The 19,321-nt window shown below is 41.6% G+C and overlaps 1 protein-coding gene across 2 annotated transcripts in view; it reads right to left on the reverse strand.

Annotated features, from left to right (window-relative positions):
• ccdc171 (coiled-coil domain containing 171) overlaps nucleotides 1–19,321 on the reverse strand; it is a 478,351-nt gene that overhangs the window by 441,417 nt on the left and 17,613 nt on the right. For both annotated transcript variants that reach the window (XM_072258224.1, XM_072258225.1), the window contains exons 4-5: nucleotides 14,334–14,508; nucleotides 5,353–5,543 (exon numbers count right to left, since the gene is read on the reverse strand). In XM_072258224.1, the coding sequence (XP_072114325.1) occupies nucleotides 5,353–5,543; nucleotides 14,334–14,508 (366 nt within the window). The remainder of the gene's footprint in view (nucleotides 1–5,352; nucleotides 5,544–14,333; nucleotides 14,509–19,321) is intronic.

Below are 19,321 nucleotides of genomic sequence, written 5' to 3' on the forward strand. Positions count from 1 at the left end.
CAAGAGCGCTCCTTCTCCTAGATTTTTTAGCATCACAGAGCATATCAGATCTTTCCCTGGGGAGGTTGGTCTCGATCTCTTTATTGCTCTCACCATTTCTGCTAATGTAAATGGATCATCAATTATATCATCTGTTCCTTCCCTCCTGCTTAGCACACCTGGGTGTTGGCTCATTATTCTTTCCCTTCTTCTTCTCCCTTCTTCAGACAAATTTTCTGAACTGTGAATCAGTACAAATGACTTGGCCATGACCTCAGCCTTATCCCTACTGAAGACTGCAGTTTCCTCCTCAGATATCATTACTGGATATTCCCATTCCCTTCTATCTCCTCCCATCCTCTTAATCATTCCCCATATCTCTCCCACAGGTGTTGTTCTTCCTATCTTGTCGCAAAAACTCCTCCAACTTGCCCTTTTAGCTTGATGTATAGTTCTTCTCACCACTGCCTGTGCTTTCTTATATTGAACCAAATGCTGCATATTATGGGTTCTTTTAACTAGCCTGAATGCTCTATTTCTGTTTTTTACAGCCTGACAACATTCCTCTGTCCACCATGGTACCAGTTTTCTATTCATCCTATTTTTACTCCTAGGTATAGATCCTTCTGCTGCCATGATAATTGCTGAAGTCATCTGACTGTTTAATTCATCTACATTTCCAGAAATATCAATCTTTGTCAACCCTTCTTCACTCAACTTCTGGAACTTACCCCAATCAGCTTTTTCAAACACCCACTTTGGGGTTCCGCCACCTGGTCTTACTTCAACTCTTTCACCCACTGAACACAAAACTGGGTAGTGATCACTGCCTACTGTTGAAGCAGTCCAAACTCCCCAGTTACTAATGCCAGCCAAGGTATTAGACACTAACGTAATGTCTAACACTGACTCAGTTCCCGTTGTTATATCCTTCCTTGTGCCGCTACCATCATTCATACACACCAAATCCCTTTCTTCCATCAAATCTTCAATTACCTTTCCATTTGGATCTGTAATCTGATCCCCCCATATTGTGCTATGAGCATTGAAATCTGCACACCACACTACTTTATGTCTGTTTTGTCCTTGTATCTTTAACAGGCTGTCCAAATCCAACCTTTTACATGGATTGTAGTAGTTAATTATAACCACTCCCTCCCCTCTCTCCCACACTTCCACCACTATGTATTCCTGATCATCTCCTTTTTCCAGTACCCTATATGGTATACCTTGCTTGATTAACATAGCACAACCCCCTCCTCCCCCTAGATTTCTATCTTTCCTTATCATTGTATACCCATATACCACAAAGTCTAAAGTTGGTTTCAACCAAGTTTCCTGAATACACACTACATCCGGTTTGACAACCATTTCTTTAATAAAGTGCTTGAATGCCTGGCTATTGGCCAGTAAGCTCCTTGCATTCCATTGTAAAAGAATCACCATAATTAGTATTAACCAACACGTGACACTTCCTGGCTTGACTGATTACTGAGGTTCTCCCTCACTTCCTCCCATGTCAGTCCTACTAACCCTAAATGGTTTACTGCTGCTTTTACCACCAGCTGAATTTTGTCACTTTTTGACTTTACCTCAGCAGTACTATTAATCACTCCTGCAATGAATGTTACTAGAGCCTTTTTGTCTACATAAATCCTGTCATTTGCTCTTTGTTGCATCTCTCGTATCCCTATTGCTCCCTGTTCATTAGGAACATTATTCTGTTCTCTTGACATTCTTACAGCTTCTGCATAAGTGATCTTTCTTTTCACTCTTACTTCTTGAATTTTAGTCTCCCATCTCACTACCGCACACCCACTATATGCAACATTATGAGCTCCTCCACAATTGCAGCATTTTGGTTGAACTCCTGTTCCGCACTTTCCATATTCATGATCACCCCCACATCTAGCACATCTCCTCTGCCTTTTACAGTTTTTAGCCACGTGTCCAAACCTTTGACAATTATAGCACCTCAGTGGCTTTGGCACATACACCCTTACTGGGTAACTCATGAAACCCAGGAACACCTTCCTTGGCACTCTTTCTTCTTCAAATTCAATCAATACTGATTCACTTTCCTTTTTCACTCCCTCCTTTGTTGTTTTCAGTCTTTGAACATTCATTACTTTCCCTCCTTTGATATTCCTCTTTATCTCCTCCATATTTATACTCATTGGTATCCCCGTGATCACTCCTTTACAACCACTGTTTTGTGCTCCCACCCTCCCAGTGTATTCCACCTTGCATTTTCCTATCTCTTTTAGCTTGAGTGCTTTCTCAAGTTGTTCCTCATTCGCACATCTTACCAATAAGTTGCCATCATTAAGGACTTTTGCAAATACTATTTCCCCTACCTTATTTGTCAGAGTTGTTGTTAGCACAAACGGGTTAATTTTCTTCATACGTCCCTGAGCCTTCTCATTAAACCTAATTATGACAACACCTCCTCTCTGAGCTTGTTCATCTTCCTCACTTTCAGAGCTTTCTCCACTATCATTTCTTATTCTTTTATTCCCTTTGTCTTGGTTTTTATTCATCCGACTCCTCACTACCTCCTCACTCCCTTTATTTCTCCCTTCACAATAATCCACCTCTCCCCAGCTGCCTGCCTCTGGTCCCAAGTCTCTATCCCTCTCCTCCTCCACTTTCTTTCCCTCAACCCCGCCTCTTATCTTGTCCGCCATTACCGGACCCACACGACCCCCTCCCAGCAATTTCCGTTCCTTCCCCACTCTCTTTCCCTCAACAGGTTCCAAAACACACTCACGCATCAAGCAAAACACAGCCAGCTTCCAGTCCAACCACTCCTAGCCAACTGAGCTTCACCAGCCGAGCCACCCTCATTCCAGCCTGGGACAAGGTTTGAGGAGTCAGGGTATTTATAAAGCTTTGAAATTTGCATCGCCTGGCCTTTCTTAACAATGACTGTGAACAAGCCATAGCTCTGACAAGCTAATTAAGGTCTGAGACCTTGGTAAAAGTTATCTGAGTGCTCAAATCTCTTGAGGTGCCCAAACTTTTGCATGGTGCTCCTTTCCTTTCTTCCCCACTCTAAAATTGTACAAAACAAAAATAATACACTAATCTTGCTTAAAATGTTGAAAAGAATGTTTCATCTCTAACTTTATGACTTTTGGAGATCAGTTCATCTTCTACTCACTTAACTATTCACAGTAATAGAAATTTTGACCCCGGATGTCCAAACTTTTGCATGCCACTGTATCTCCCTCTGCCACAAACTTCTTTACTATCCTTTACTCCATGAATTTCTGTTTCATCGATATACTTACCAATCAGTTCACCTAGATTTTCATCCAAATCATTTATACACATGTTAAACAATAGCAACTCCAGAAATGATCCATGAAGAGTGCCACTGGTTACAGACTTGGAGTCAGGGAAAAAAAAATCACTTGAACACTCTCCACTGCCTCCAATCACCAAACTAATTTATTTACCAACGAAACTCAGATCCTATATGCCTTAATCTTCTGGACTAGCCTCCCATGATTCAAAAAACTTACTGATGTCCACGCAAAAACATCTACTATGCTGTCTTCATCAATTTTCTTAATAACTTCAAAAAAAATCTCAGATTTTTGTAGACATGATGACTCAGTACAGACCCGTGTTGATTCCTCTTAATTAGTCCCTACCTTTCCAAATGTACACAAATCCATTCCATACAATTTCTCCAATTTCTTCTGTAATACTAAACCATCTTTTAACATCTTCCCTATGATAGATATTAATATAACTGGTTGTTACCTTCTCTCTCCATATTTGAATAAACAATTTACATTCATTATATTCCAATCCTATGGAACCTTTCGAGAACCACAGGAACTTTGGAAGATTTTACTAAACTCCAACTATTTCACCAGCCACTTCCTTGAAGGCCCTTAGATGAAATTCATCAGAACCCAGAAATTTGTTAACTCACAGACATAAGAGATTGCAAATCATTGATGGTTCCCTCCACCTTTTTATACTGGCCATCTCCCCTCTATCTTTCAGTCCAGATGAAAGGTCCCAGATCAAAATGATAACTGTCCATTACCCAACATAGATGCTGCCTGGCCTTCTGAATTACAGTTGTTTTGTTCATCACCTGAATCCACCTATTGTGCCACCTTTTTATACTGGATATCTCCCCCTTTATCCTTAAGGCAACTTGACCGAAAACACTTTTGTCCATTGCATCTGTCTGATGTGCTGCATTCCTCCAGCATTTTGTGTTTGTAAACTTGTAGCTTCCTTAAGGTTGTCATAACTGGGAGGAGGTGGGGGGTTAGGGGTAGCAAGGATAAGCTCCCACTACCTATTAAATACTCCCAATGGCATGTCTCTCCAAAATGTCTCTGACAATTGAGTCCAGCTCCTGGCCTTCACGTGTGGCTTAGCTTCCGAGCTTGACGGAACCATTTCTACTGACAATGGAAGAAACGAGGTGAGTTACCAGCACTTTATAACCAATTGCTTCAGGCAGATGGGGCTCATCTAAGAGAAGGAAACACTGATCTCAGACCTCTGCTGCTTTGTGTCTATACCCACTAATAGGGAAGGCTTTGGGAGTAAACCCCAAGGCTTAATCCAGAGCTGGAGTCCCTAAGTCAGTCCTATGTCGAGTTCAATGCTGACTGGCAACTGTTGCAATGCCGTGGGGGACAAACTGTCTCGGTCTCCACCATTCCGTTGAATTCATCAATTACGTGGAGAGGGGGAGCCTGCTGTATGGGCAACAGCTTGCTCTCCATATCATACTACCCTGGCTTACATATAGACAGCTAGGACATAACATCCATGGTTGACCCCAACCAACGGAGGTCGAGACAGAGGTCTAGGTCGAGGTCTCTCTCTCTCTCTCTCTCTCTCTCCCCCCCCACTTGTCTCTAACTCGGCGCTCTCTAACAAATTCACGCGGTACCATTGCACTGAGGAGTAACTTTACACACCACTTCCCCAACAACTTAGTTTCCACAGCTAATTCTGGGATGACGAAGCCTGGTGCAAAGTGCACGATTAATTCTTTGTGAGTACTCAAGAGTCCAATGGCATGCCTATTAACATTCTGTAAAAGTTACTCCAAAATAACTATAAGGACAACACGTCAAACACAGTCACCACAGTAGTTATAGAGTGCATCACACAAACACCAAGATCATAAAATTTTCCCATTAACATACACAACACCGCCATGGAACATCCAAAGCCTGGCTGCGAAAGGTGGCCTATGCCCCGGTAGGGATGATGGCCTGAACTAACTAATCAAAGTATACACTACACAAAAAAAGTAAACACATTGGTATAAAAGGAAAAGAAACACACATGCACTCATTATTAGAAAAAATATTACACATCATAGAGTACCTGCAAGATCGCATCAATTCGATTCCTTTCAGCTATCAGGAATTCATTTTCTGTTATTGAGTTCTGAATCATCTTTTCCTGATCCTCTTGTTCGCTTTGGAATCTCTCCTGTTCATCCTCTCTTGCTTGTTGCAAAACTAGTAAAGTCTTTTGCAAATTTTCCACTTTCTGCTGAAGTTCTGAGTTATGTACTATCAATTTTAAAAACAGCAATTTACTCATTGACCAAAATAGTTCTATGACACCGATTCACATATTTTCAAACTTCAAAACACAAATGCATCATAATCATACTGATTTTGTTTATCAAAAACACTAAGCAAAAGCAAAGTTGCAATTAAAAAGTCTGGAACCTCAATCTGTCGATCATACCCAGATTTCACAAAGTTTGTTTCTGTATATATTCTGTACATCCCAACTCATTGCCATGAACTGCACAGCTATTGATGCCATTATCATCTTGCAAATCTATCCTAGCAATGTCATTCCATAATCTAATGATGAAGCAGGAAAATAATGATACCCCAGCTTGACTACAAAGGAATGGTCAAGTTCTGTTTGTTCATAGGTATTCAAATACAAATTGCTCTCATTTCATAATTAATCCTTACAATTGCTGCGCAGTTCACGGGTATCAAACAGCAATGAATTGCCTATTTCTAAAGCAATGACTTCAGTGAAGTAATGTCAAAATCAGAATCAGATTTAATATCACCGGCATATGTCATGAAACTTGTTAATTTTGTGGCAGCAATACATGATAAATATAGATAAAAACTGAATTACAGTATAAATGTCTAATACATAATTAAGTTAAAATGAGTAGTGCAAAATGACAGAAATAACAAGAAGTGAGGTAGTGTTCATGGGTTCAATGTCCATTCAGAAATTGGACGGCAGAGGAGAAGAAGCTGTTCAGGCTTCTGTACCCCCTTCCTGATGATAACAATGAGAAGAGGTCATGTCCTGGGTGGTGGGGGTCCTTAATAATGGATACCGCCTTCCTGAGGCACCACTCCTTGAAGATGTTTTAGATACTACAGAGGCTAGTACCCAGGATGGAGCTCACTAATTTTACAACTTTCTTCAATCTTATCCAGAGCCCCAAACCCCCACCATCAGTCAGATGCTCTCCATGCTACACCTATATACACACACACACACACACACACACAGTTGCAAGAAAAAATTTGTGAACTCTTTGCAATTACCTGGTTTTCTGCATTAATTACTCATAAAACGTGGTCTGATTGTCATCTAAGTCACAATAATAGACAAACACAATCTGCCTCAACTCATAATGCACAAACAATTGTATTTTTCATGTCCTTATTGAACACATGTTTAATCATTCACAGATCAGGCTGGAAAATCCTAAACCAAATTTTCTTGTAGTTGCTAATCAGACTTGCACAATGGTGAGGAAGAATCTTAGACCATTCCTCCATATAAAACTGTTTCAGTTCATCAATATTTCTGGAATACCTTACATGAACAGCCCCCTTCAGGTCATGCAACAGCATCTCAATTGGGTTAAGGTCGGGACTCTGATTTGGCCATTCCAAACCATAAATAATTTTCTTTTTAAGCCATTCTGTTGTGATTTACCCTTGTGCTTTTGATCATTGTCTTACTGCATCATCCAACTTCTATTAAGCTTCAGGTGTAAACACATTCTCCTGTACAATGTCTTGAGACAGTTTTGAATTCATTGTTCCCTCAATGATTGCAAGCTGTTAAGGTCCGGAGGCAGCAAAGCAGCCCCAAACCATGATGATCCTTCCACCATCCTTCACAGTTGAGATGAGGGTTTACTGTGTTGGTGTGCAGTGCCCTTTCTCCGCCAAACACAGCAGTGTGCATTTCTGCCTAAAAGGTTCTATTTTTGTCTCATCTGTCCACAGAATATTGTCCCAGAAGATCTTTTGCTGTCACCCATGGGTTCTTTTTCACCTCCTTCAACATTGCATGTCATGCTCTTGATGTAATTTTTGCAGGACACCCACTCCTAGGAAGAGTAGCAACAGTACTGAATTTCCTCCATTTGTAGGCAATTTCTCTTACTGTGGAGTGATGAACACTCAGGTCTTTCAAAATGCTTTTGCAGCCTTTTCCAGCTTCATGCAACTCTACAATTCTTCTTCTAAAATTCTTTGAAAATTGTTTTGATTGAGGTATGGTGCACATAAACAGATCTTTTTTGAGAAGAGCTGGCTCTGTCAGTAAGCTGACCTAGTGTGCTTTTTTTGTGAAAAAAAGGGCAGGGGATCTCTACAATGCCCACACTTCCAATCTCATCTCATTGATTGGAACACCTGACTCCAAATACCATTAGTAGAAAGCATTACCCCAGAGGTTCACATACTTTTTTGAACCTAGACTGATTGTTTAAATGGTATACTCAGTATTGATGAGATAGATTATCATGTATTGCATTGTACTGTTGCCACAAAGTTAATAAATTTCATGACACATGCCAGTGATGTTAAAACTGATTCTGATTAGATCCAAAGTGTCGCCTACACACATTTCCATTACCTGCCCCATCTTGTTCCCTGACAGGAGATACAGCTTTGTATTCTCTCCAATTGGGACATCAATAAAAGATTTAGTTCAGAAGTTCAAGGTTCAAAATAAATTTATTATCAAGTACATATATGTATGTCACCATACACAATCCTGAGATTCATTTCCTTGGGGTCATAATCGGTAAAAACCAATAATCATAATAGAATCAGAGAAAGGCCACACTACGGGGTGGACAACCAGTGTGCAAAAGACAACCAACTGTGCAAATACTATAAGAAAGAAAAAAAATAATCATAACTATAAATAAATAAGCAATAACTATCGAGAGCATGAGATGAAGAGTCCTTGAAAGTGAGTCCATAGGTTGTAGGAACAGTTCAGTGATCAGGCAAGTGAAGTTCAGTGAAGGTATCCTCCAGGTTCTAAGAGCTTGAGAGTTGAGGAATACCAACTCTTCCTGAACCTAGCGGTGTGAATTAGACCAAATGAATTTAACATATAGGAGCAGAATGAGGCTATTTGGCCCATCGAGTCTCTCCACCATTTCATCTTGTCTGATCTATTTCCCTCTCAGTCCCAATCTCCTGCCTTCTCTCCGCATCCCTTTGTGCCCTCACTAATCAACATCTATCAACTCTGCCTTACGTACACCCAATGACTTGACCTCCATAGCCACCTGTGCAATGAATTTCAAAGTTTCATCACTCTGTTGCTATATAAAAAAAAACCTCCTCATCTCCATTCTAAAAGGACACCCTCTATTCTGAAGCTGTATCCTCTGGTATTAGACTCTACCACCATAGGATACAACCTCTCCACGTCCACTCTATCAAGGCCTATCACCATTCGTTAGGTTTCAATGAAGTCACCCCTCATACTTCTGAATTCCAGTGAATACACACCCAGAGCCGACAAATGTTCTTCAGTCCTGGAATTATTTTTATGAACCTCCTTCGGACACTCTCCAGTTTCATCTTTTCGAAGATAGGAGGCCCAAAACTGCTCACAATACTCCAAATGAGGCTCACCAATGTTTTATAAAGTCTCAACATTACATCCTTGCTTTTATATTCTAGTTCTCTTGAAATGAATGCTAACATCGCATTTGCCTTCCTCACCACAGACTCAACCTGCAAATTAATCTTCAGGGAATTCTGCATGAGCACTCCCAAGTCCTCAGATACACCTCCACTTAGAAAACATTCTACCCTTTCATTCCTTCTACCAAAGTGTATGACCATACAGCTCCCGACACTTCGTCCATTTCTTTGCCCATTCTCCTAATCTGTCCAAGTCTTCTGTAGCCTCCCTACTTCCTCAAAACTACCTGCCCATCCACTCACCTCCATAGCATTTGCAAACTTGGCCACAAAGCCATCAATTCCGTCATCCAAATCACTGACATATACCTTGAAAAGCAGTACCAATACAGACCCCTGTGGAACACCAGCAGCCAACCAGAAAAGGCCCTCTTTATTCCCACTCTGTGCTTCTTGTAAATCAGCCAATGCTTAATCCATGTTAGAATCTTTCCTGTAATAACATAGGCTCTTAACTTGTTAAGCAGCCTCATGCATGGTGCCTTGTCATAGTCATACTTTATTGATCCCCAGGGAAATTGGTTTTCATTACAGTTGCACCATAAATAATTAAATAGTAATAAAACAAATAATTAAATAGTAATATATAAATTATGCCAGGAAATAAGTCCAGGACCAGCCTATTGGCTCAGGGTGTCTGACCCTCCAAGGGAGGAGTTGTAAAGTTTGATGGCCACAGGCAGGAATGACTTCCTATGACACTCAGTGTTGCATCTCGGTGGAATGAGTCTCTGGCTGAATGTACTCCTGTGCCCATCCAGTCCATTATGTAGTGGATGGGAGACATTGTCCAAGATGGCATGCAACTTGGACAGCATCCTCTTTTCAGACACCACCGTCAGAGAATCCAGTTCCATCCCCACAACATCACTGGCCTTACAAATGAGTTTGTTGATTCTGTTGGTGTCTGCTACCCTCAGCCTGCTGCCCCAGCACACAACAGCAAACATGATAGCACTGGCCACCACAGACTCGTAGAACATCCTCAGCATCGTCCGACAGATGTTAAAGGACCTCAGTCTCCTCAGGAAATAGAGACAGCTCTGACCCTTCTTGGAGATAGCCTCAGTGTTCTTTGACCAGTCCAGTTTATTGTCAATTCGTATCCCCAGGTATTTGTAATCCACCACCATGTCCACACTGACCCCCTGGATGGAAACAGGGGTCACCAGTGCCTTAGCCCTCCTCAGGTCTACCCACCAGCTCTTTAGTCTTTTTCACATTAAGCTGCAGATAATTGCCTTGTCAAAGGCATTCTGAAAATCCAAGTACACAACATTCACCAATTCTGCTTTGCCTATCCTGCTTGTTATTTCCTCAAAGAATTCCAACAGGTTTGTCAGGCAAAATTTTCACTTGAGGAAACCATGCTGACTATAGCCTATTTTATTATGTGCCTCTATGTACCCCAACACCACATCCTTAGCAATCAACTCCAACACCTTCCCAACCACTGGGTCACACTAACTGGCCTATATTTCCTTTCTTCTGCCTCTCTCCTCAAAGATTGGAATGACATTTGCAATTCTTTAGTCTTCGAGAGCCATTCCAGAATCCAGTAATTCTTAAAAGATCATCACTAGTGCCTCCGCAATCTCTTCAGCCACCACTTTCAGAACCCTGGGGTGTACACCATCTGGTCCAAGTGACTTATCTACCTCAGACCTTTCAGTTTCCCACAAACCTTCTCCCTAGTAATGGCAACTTCTGACCCCTGACACTTTCAAACTTCTGGCTTACTAATAGTGTCTTCCACCATGAAGTCTGATGCAAAATACATATTCAGTTCATCCACCTTCTCTTTGTCCCCTTTTAAAACCTCCCCAGCATCGTTTTCCAGCGATCCTTTACACTTCACGCATCTGAAAAAAACTTTTGTATTCTAAATTTACCTTCTTAAAGACTTTTTTTTTTTTAAAAGTTGCCTTCTGTTGGTTTTTAAAAGCTGCCCAATCCTCTAACTTCCTACTAATTTTTGCTCTATTATATGCCCTCTTTGGCTTTTATGTTGGCTTTGACTTCTCTTGTTAGCCATGGTTGTGTCATCTTTCCTTTACAATATTATTCCTCTTTGGATGTATATATCCTGTGCCTTCTGAATTGCTTCCAGAAATTCCAGCCATTGCTACTCTGCCATTATCCCTGCCAGTGTTTTCTCCCCCAGTCAATACTGGCCAACCCCTCTCTCGTGCCTCTATAATTCCCTTTACTCTGCTGTAATACTGATGCATCTGACTTCAGCTTCTCCTTCTCAAATCTCAGTGTAAATTTGATCATATTATGATCTTTCCCTCAAGGGCGCTTTTATCCTCAGCTCTCTAATCAATTCCAGTTCATTGCATAACACCCAATTCAGAAGAGCTGATCCCCTAGTGGGCTCAACCACGAGCTGCTTTAAGAAGAAGCCATCTTGTAGGCATTCTAGACATTCCACCTCTTGGAATGCAGCACCAGCCTATCTACGTATATATTGAAATCCCCCATGACAATTGTAACATTGCCCTTTTGGCATGCATTTTCTATCTCCCATTGTAATTTGTAGACCATATCCTTACTAATATTTGGGAGTCTATATACAATCTCCTCAGAGTCTTTATACTCTTGCAGCTTAGTTTTACCCACAATAATTCAACACCTTTTGACCCGATGTCACCTCTTTCTAATGATTCAGCCATGGTTGTGTCATCCTGCCTTTAGAACACTTCATCCTCCGGGTTAAAGTTATATAAACAACATCCACTGCCTTTCTTTCATCAACCTTCCTTGAAAAACTCTTAAGATTGATTAGACACCACCTATCATTCAGGAAGCTATGTAGACTATGTTTAATCAGGCTCTACCAACCCAAATACTTACATCTATTGTAAAAATGCTATTCTCTTGTCTCAAGTTCTTCACCTCCGCCGCATCTGTTCCCAGGATGCAGCTTTCCATTCCAGGACATCAGAGGTGTCCACTTTCTTCAAAGAACGGGTTTTCCTTCCCTCCACTATTGATGCTGGTCTCACCCGCACCTCCTCCATTTCCCAAGCATGTGTATTCATCTCATCTTCCCGATCTCATCTTCCCACTTCCTTCAAAGATAGAGTTCTTCTTATTCTTACCCACCACCCATCAGCCCCCGCACCCAATACATTATCCTCTGCAACTTCTACAATCTCCAAAGGAATCCTACCACTAAACATATCTTTACCTACCACTAAACATGTCTTTACTTACCACCTCTCTCCACTTTCCACAGGGATCACTCCCTCAGTAATTCCCTTGTCCATTCTTTCCTCCCGGCGCTTATCCCTGCATACTGCACCTGTGCTACACCTGCCCATACACCTCCTCCCTCATCTCTATTCAGGGCTCCAAACAGTCCTTCCAGGTGAAGCAATTTGTTGGGGTCATCTATTATGCCCAGTGCTCCCGATGTGGCCTCCTCTGTATTGGTGAGACCCATCGTAAATTGACGAACTGCTTCGTCGAGCACCTCCACTCCTTCCACCACAAGCAGAACACGAGCAATGGCCAAATATTTTAATTTCCATTCCCATTCCAACATGTCAGTTCATAGCCTCCTCTTAAGCAGTGGAGGAGCAGCACCTTATATTCCATCTGGGTAGCCTCTAAACTGATGGCATGAATATTGATTTCTCCTTCCAGTTAAAAAAAATGTCCCTCCTCCCCTGTTCCCTATACCCACTCTGACCTTTACCTCTTCTCCCCTGGGTCCCCTTCTCCTTCCCTTTCTTCTGTGGTCCACTTTCCATTCCTATCAGATTCCTTCTTCTCCATCCCCTGACCTTTCCCATTCATCTGGCTTCACCTATCAGCTTTCAGCTAACCTCCCTCCCCTTCCACTACCTTTTTAATCTGGGAATTTCCCCTTCTTTGTCAGTCCTGAAGAAGGGCGCCGGACCGAAACTTCAACTTTATTCATTTTCATAGATGCTGCCTGATCTGCTGAGTTCCTCCAGCAATTTGTTACTTATTTGCACTGTCCGTTAGAATACTTTCCAACAATTTACGCACTACTGACACTAGGCTCACTAGCCACTAATTTCCCAGCTTATTCTTAGAGCCTTTCATGAACAATGGAACATTTGCTCTCCCAGGCAAGTGGTATAAATTGGAGTAGGTGGAAGTTGATGCAAAAGTGGGAAAGAGAAATAAGATGAGATTAAATGGGTGTTCAATAGTCAGTGAGAATCCACAGGCTAAGGGCCTGTTTCTGCTCCAAGTGCCTATGAACGTGAAATAGACGATGCTTTTCAGTAGTGTTCACACTGTTCCAGGATATTTTCCAACTGCTATGTTTCCCCAACAACCCCCACCCCCCCGCAACCATTCAATGTGTCCATATCCCTTCAAAGCCTCTTCCATTCTATTCTCAATTCCAGCAAACTAGGAAATATGTTATTTGATCCTTTCCACAACATTCTTTGAATTAAATGATAAATAGCTGGAGCTACAAGCATTGATCTCTGTAATATCCACTAATCACAGCCCCCAAGCCAAGAAAGGATACAATGCTTACCACATTTTCTGTCTGATAACCAACTCTCAATCCACATCAATACGTTATCCCCAATTACACGTGCTTTAATTTTGTTTCCCAAAGTCCCATTAGGGAAGTTGGAATGCTTCTAAAAATCTATAACAATTACTAGCTCCCCTAATCTATACTAACTTTCTGAAAAGAATTAATAGATTAGTTAAATCTGATTTCCCTTTTATAAATCCACATTGACTCTGCTCAATCCTATTAATCTTTTAAAGGCATTCTATTATTACATCACTCAATACAGATCCCAAGCATGGCCCCTACTACCACCATTAAGTTAACAGCTGGGTCATTTCCTATTTTATCACTTTCTGCTTTCCTGTTTAGCTGGGTCACATTAACTATTTTCTCATCTACTGAAAACAATTCCAGAACTCATGAAACCATTGAAGGTGACAAGCAGAACAACCAGTCCCTCTAAAACCTCTACTTCAAAACTCTAGGATGCAAAACCTTCAGATTTATCAGCTTTCAACCTTACCATCTTCTCCTAGCACTAATATTTCTTGCTGTTCTTCATTTTCACTAGGTGCTGAACTTTCTAATATGCTTCACTGATCTGACACATCTGCTTCCAAAATAATGTTTTCTTTTTTGCATTCCAAAAATCCCACAAGTCCGCTTTTTTAATGTAGTCACATTTAAACAGTGTCCAATTGTATAGATGATATAATTTTTAACTATTTTTAAAAATAATTTAGGTAACTTGCAAAGTTTGTACAGCAGGTATCTCAAATTAATGGATGGTAATTAAATTGATTACTTCCCTGTAGAATTATTATTTGGAAACATAATTGTACCTTTCAATTGTGCATGTATTTTGTGTATAGCTTCTATTCTGTCTTCAGAAGTAGATCGTACCACACTGGCTTCCTTCTTGGCTACAGCTAAGTCGTATTCCAGGGTCTGCCGCATTGCCTCTCCTTTTTCCAGTTGAGATCGCAACTTAGCAACATGACTTTCAAATGCTGAACGCTAGGGAAGTAAAACATTAACTGAATTGATTTAAATGAATATAATTACACAATACAATTCCTCTCAAAGTATTTCCTTCAACAACAGTGACCCTCAGAGTTGGGCATATGAAGCAGGGCAATAGAACATGCATAAGAAAAACATGCTTCCATAAAGCACAGAATGTGCTGAAAGCTCAAATATTTCTTCCAGTTCTTCCACTTAATATTGGGGAAGATTCAGTTTACACATTTTCTCTAATGTAATTCCCAGGAGGACAAATCAAAACAAAGATATTAATCATCAATAATAAACAGAAAAGATTTTCTGATCCTTTCCAGAAGACATATTGCAACATAAATTATTATGACTATAGAATTGAAAATAACCAGTTGCTAGATCTGATACAGACTTCAAAATAATTACTATTGTCTTAAAAGGGGAGTTCATTGAACAAGTTTTATAAGCGTATCATAAAAATGAAATTCATCTTCAATTTAAACAGGTCTTCCCACGAGTGCTGCTTGACTGAGTATTTCCAGCATTTTCGCTTTTTGATTCACATTCCAGCATCTGCAATTTTGTCTTCCATCAAATGCACTACCTTCAGTAATACACATTGATTGAATTTTTTTGAAGCATAAACAAATTGGCTACTTTCTAACAAAGTTATATATGCTGTCTTTGATTAGTTACTGCCTTTCCAAGTGTACATTAATCCAGATTCTCAGTTTTTCCCCCCAATTTTCCCTATTGTTTACATTAGAATCTTGGGCATATAATTACCTAGGTTATTCCTGCTAACTGTATTGAAAAAAAAAGAGTAAGCGAAGACTCAAAAATGTATCAGCACCCTAGCAATTTCTTTCCACAGTGGCCTGGGACATACCTTATCAAGCCTTGGGGATTTATCCATCTGTAGGCATTCTAACACCTCTAATACCTCCTTTTTAACGATGTTATTCCAAAATTTCACCACCTCCATATTCACCATTGCACTTTGTTTACCTAAACTGTACATTCTCTGTTGCTGCTACATTATATTCTGCATTGTTTTCTTTTACAATGTCAATGTACTCTCAATAATGAGATGCAAACAAATATTTTTCACTGGATCACGCTACATGAGTTCATAGTAAATTAATAGCAATATCTTTAATACAGGCACACGTTCCTTTATCTGAAATTCTGAAATCCAAAAAGCTCCGAAAACTGAAGTTTTTTTGGCCAACAGCTGACGTCACTCAGGTGTGACGTGGCAGCACTAGCAGAGGCTGCCAGACGTCAGTTGTGGCTCAGCCCTCGTACTGGTTACACGTGCATTTGCTGTTCACTGATATTTTGTGTTCACTGGTGACTTTGTGTTTAATTTCGCTGTGAAAATGTCAAAAAGAGCTGCAGATACCCCTATGAGTAACAATGAGAAAAAGAGAAAGAATCTTCTCTATCATTAACGCAGAAAGTGGAGTTATTGCAGAAGCTTGATCGTGGTGTGTCTGTGCGGCGTCTTACTTAAGAAAATAGTGTCGGAACTACCACTGTATATGATTTAAATAAACAGAAAGACAAGTTACTGAAGTTTTATAGTGACAGTGACGTTCTACATTTATTCCAATAAGTCATTTACCATGTGTTTGATTTGGTTCGTTTGAAGCTGTATATTTTTATGTTTTATTGAACGTTTTTGTTGGAAATAAAATTTGTTCTTGTCATTATTCCCTAAACAATGCAGTATAACAACTATTTACATTGTATTAGGCATTATAAATCATCTAGATTTAAAGTATACAGGAGGGTGTGTGTAGGTTTGGTGCACCACTGGGTCCTAAAGTCCACCGGACTAAGACAGGTTAAATAAGGGACTTGAGTATACTTGTTTTTTGGTACTGGGGCGGGGGGTCTGAAATCCGAAAAATTCTGAATTCCGAAATGCAACTTGCCCCAAGGATTTCAGATAAAGGATTGTGGATCTGTACCAACAAGTAGTATTCATTTAAAATCTCACCAATGTCCTTTGTCTCCATGCACAAATTGCCCCTTTAATCCCCAATGAGACATCTTCTTTCCCTTAATAATTATAAAAAGTTTACTGTTTTCCTCAAGTTTATCTGGCAGTGATACTGTTTGTCCACTCTTGCCATGCCAATTTCCAAGTACCCTCCTATACTCCTAAAAGCCCATTTTCTGTGAGTTCTCGGACCAGCCAACTGCACACAGATCAGCACAGCACAGGACCTTTGGCCCACAGTGTTGTGCAAGGCTAATTAAGCCAGTCATTAAAAACCCAAATAAACTAACTCCTCCTGCTTATTCAATGACTATATTCCTCCATTCTCCACAGATTCATGTGCCTATCCAAGAAACTCTTAAACACCTCTCTCATATTTGCCTCCATTACTATCTCAGTAGTGCATTCTAGGCACCCACTATTCTATGTCAAAAAAAAACAACTTGCCCCTCACCTTACACGCATGTCCTCTGGTAGTAGATATTTGGCTCTGGGAAAAAGATACCGGCCGTCTACTCTGGCTATGCCTCCCATAAATTTATACACCTCTATTGGGCCTTTTTTTTTATTTATTGAGATACAGCGCGGAATAGGCCCTTCGAGCCACACTGTCGAGCACCCACAACTTAACCCTAGCCTAATCACGGGACAATGTACAATGACCAACTAACCTACCAACTGGTACGTCTTTGGACTGTGGGAGAAAACTGGAGCACCCAGAGGAAACCCACATAGTCATGGGGAGAATGTACAAACCCCTTACAGACAGCAGTGGGAATTGAACCCAGGTCACAGGTACTGCTAACCACTACGTTACCATGCCACCACTCAGCCTCCACTGCTCCAGAGAAAACAACCCAGGTTTGTTCAATCTCTCTTTATAGCACATGACCTCTAATTGCAGGCAACATCCTGATAGATCTTTTCTATACCCGCTCCAAAGCCTCCACATTATTTCTATAATCAGATGACCAGAAATGAACAGGTATTTAAGATCTGACCAAAGTATAGCGTTATAAAGCTGCAACATAATTTCCTGACTCTCAAGCTCAATCCTGACTAAGAAAAGCCACCTTTAGCGCCCTAGCAACACACATAAAAGTTGTCGGTGAACTCAGCAGGCCAGGCAGCATCTATAGGAAGAGGTACAGTCGACGTTTCAGGCCAAGACCCTTCGTCAGGACTAACTGAAAGAAGAACTAGTAAGAGATTTGAAAGTGGGAGGAGGAGGGGGAGATCTGAAACGATAGGAGAAGACAGGAGGGGGAGGGATGGAGCCAAGAGCTGGTCAGTTGATTAGCAAAAGGGATATGAGAGGATCATGGGACAGGAGCCTAGGGAGAAAGAAAAGGGGGGGGGGGGCGGAAACCAGAGGATGGACAAGGGGTATAGTGAGAGGGACAGAGGGAGAAAAAGGAGAGAGAGAAAAAATGTGTGTATATAAATGAATAGCGGATGGGGTACGAGGGGAGGTGGGGCATTAGCGGAAGTTAGAGAAGTCAATGTTCACGCCATCAGGTTGGAGGCTACCCAGACGGAATATAAGGTGTTGTTCTTCCAACCTGAGTGTGGCTTCATCTTTACAGTAGAGGAGGCCGTGGATAGACATATCAGAATGGGAATGGGACGTGGAATTAAATTGTATGGCCACTGGGAGATCCTGCTTTCTCTGGCGGACAGAGCGTAGGTGTTCAGCAAAACTACCTCCCAGTCTGCGTCGGGTCTCACCAATATATAGAAGGCCACATCGGGAGCACCGGACGCAGTATATCACCCCAGACGACTCACAGGTGAAGTGTCGCCTCACCTGGAAGGACTGTCTGGGGCCCTGAATGGTAGTGAGGGAGGAAGTGTAAGGGCATGTGTAGCACTTGTTCTGCTTACAAGGATAAGTGCCAGGAGGGAGAACGGTGGGGAGGGATAGGGGGACGAATGGACAAGGGAGTCGTGTAGGAAGCGGTCCCTGCGGAAAGTGGTGGGGGGGAGGGAAGATGTGAGTGGTGGGATCCTGTTTTTGGTGGCAGAAGTTACGGAGAATTATATGAGGAAGGAACACTTTCAGTACGCTGGATGAACTCAGCAGGTTGGGCAGCATCAGTCAGAAACGATGAGTCGACGTTTTGGGCCGAACCCTTTATCAGGACTGAAGAATGAAAGATGGGGAAGGATTTGAAGAATGCTTGTAGCTTCAGTTGAAAGACCAGTAATCTGAAAGACAAAGGGGTGGGGGAGAGGAAGCATTGACATCATAGCCCTGAAAACAATGGGTAGTAGAAGAAGGAGGTGGAACCATGAGGGAGGGGGTAGAGCAAAATAGGGATAGAGGGGGAGGGAATTACCAGAAGTTGGAGAATTCTATGTTCATACCAAGGGGCTGGAGACTACCTAGACGGTATATGAGGTGTTGCTCCTCCAACCTGAGTTTAGCCTCACCATGGCAGTAGAAGAGGCCATGTATGGACATATCTGAATGGGAATGGGAAGCAGAGTTGAAGTGGGTGGCTACCGGGAGATCCTGTCTGTTGTGGCGGACAGAGTGGAGGTGCTCGATGAAGCGGTCCCCCAATCTGCGCCGGGTTTCACCGATGTAGAGGAGGCTGCACCGGGAGCACAGGATGCAATAGATGACCCCAACAGACTCACAAGTGAAGTATTGTCTCACCCGGAAGGACTGTTTGGGGCCCTGAATGGTTGCAAGAGATGAGGTGTAGGGATAGGTGTGGCACTTACGCTTACAGGGATAAGTGCCGGGTGGGAGATCAGTGGGGATGGGCATGCGGGTAAGGGAGTCGCAGAGGGACCAATCCCTGCGGAAAGATGTGCTTA

The sequence above is a fragment of the Mobula birostris genome, chromosome 5 (assembly GCF_030028105.1).
Source record: "Mobula birostris isolate sMobBir1 chromosome 5, sMobBir1.hap1, whole genome shotgun sequence".
NCBI classification, from domain to species: Eukaryota; Metazoa; Chordata; class Chondrichthyes; order Myliobatiformes; family Myliobatidae; genus Mobula; species Mobula birostris.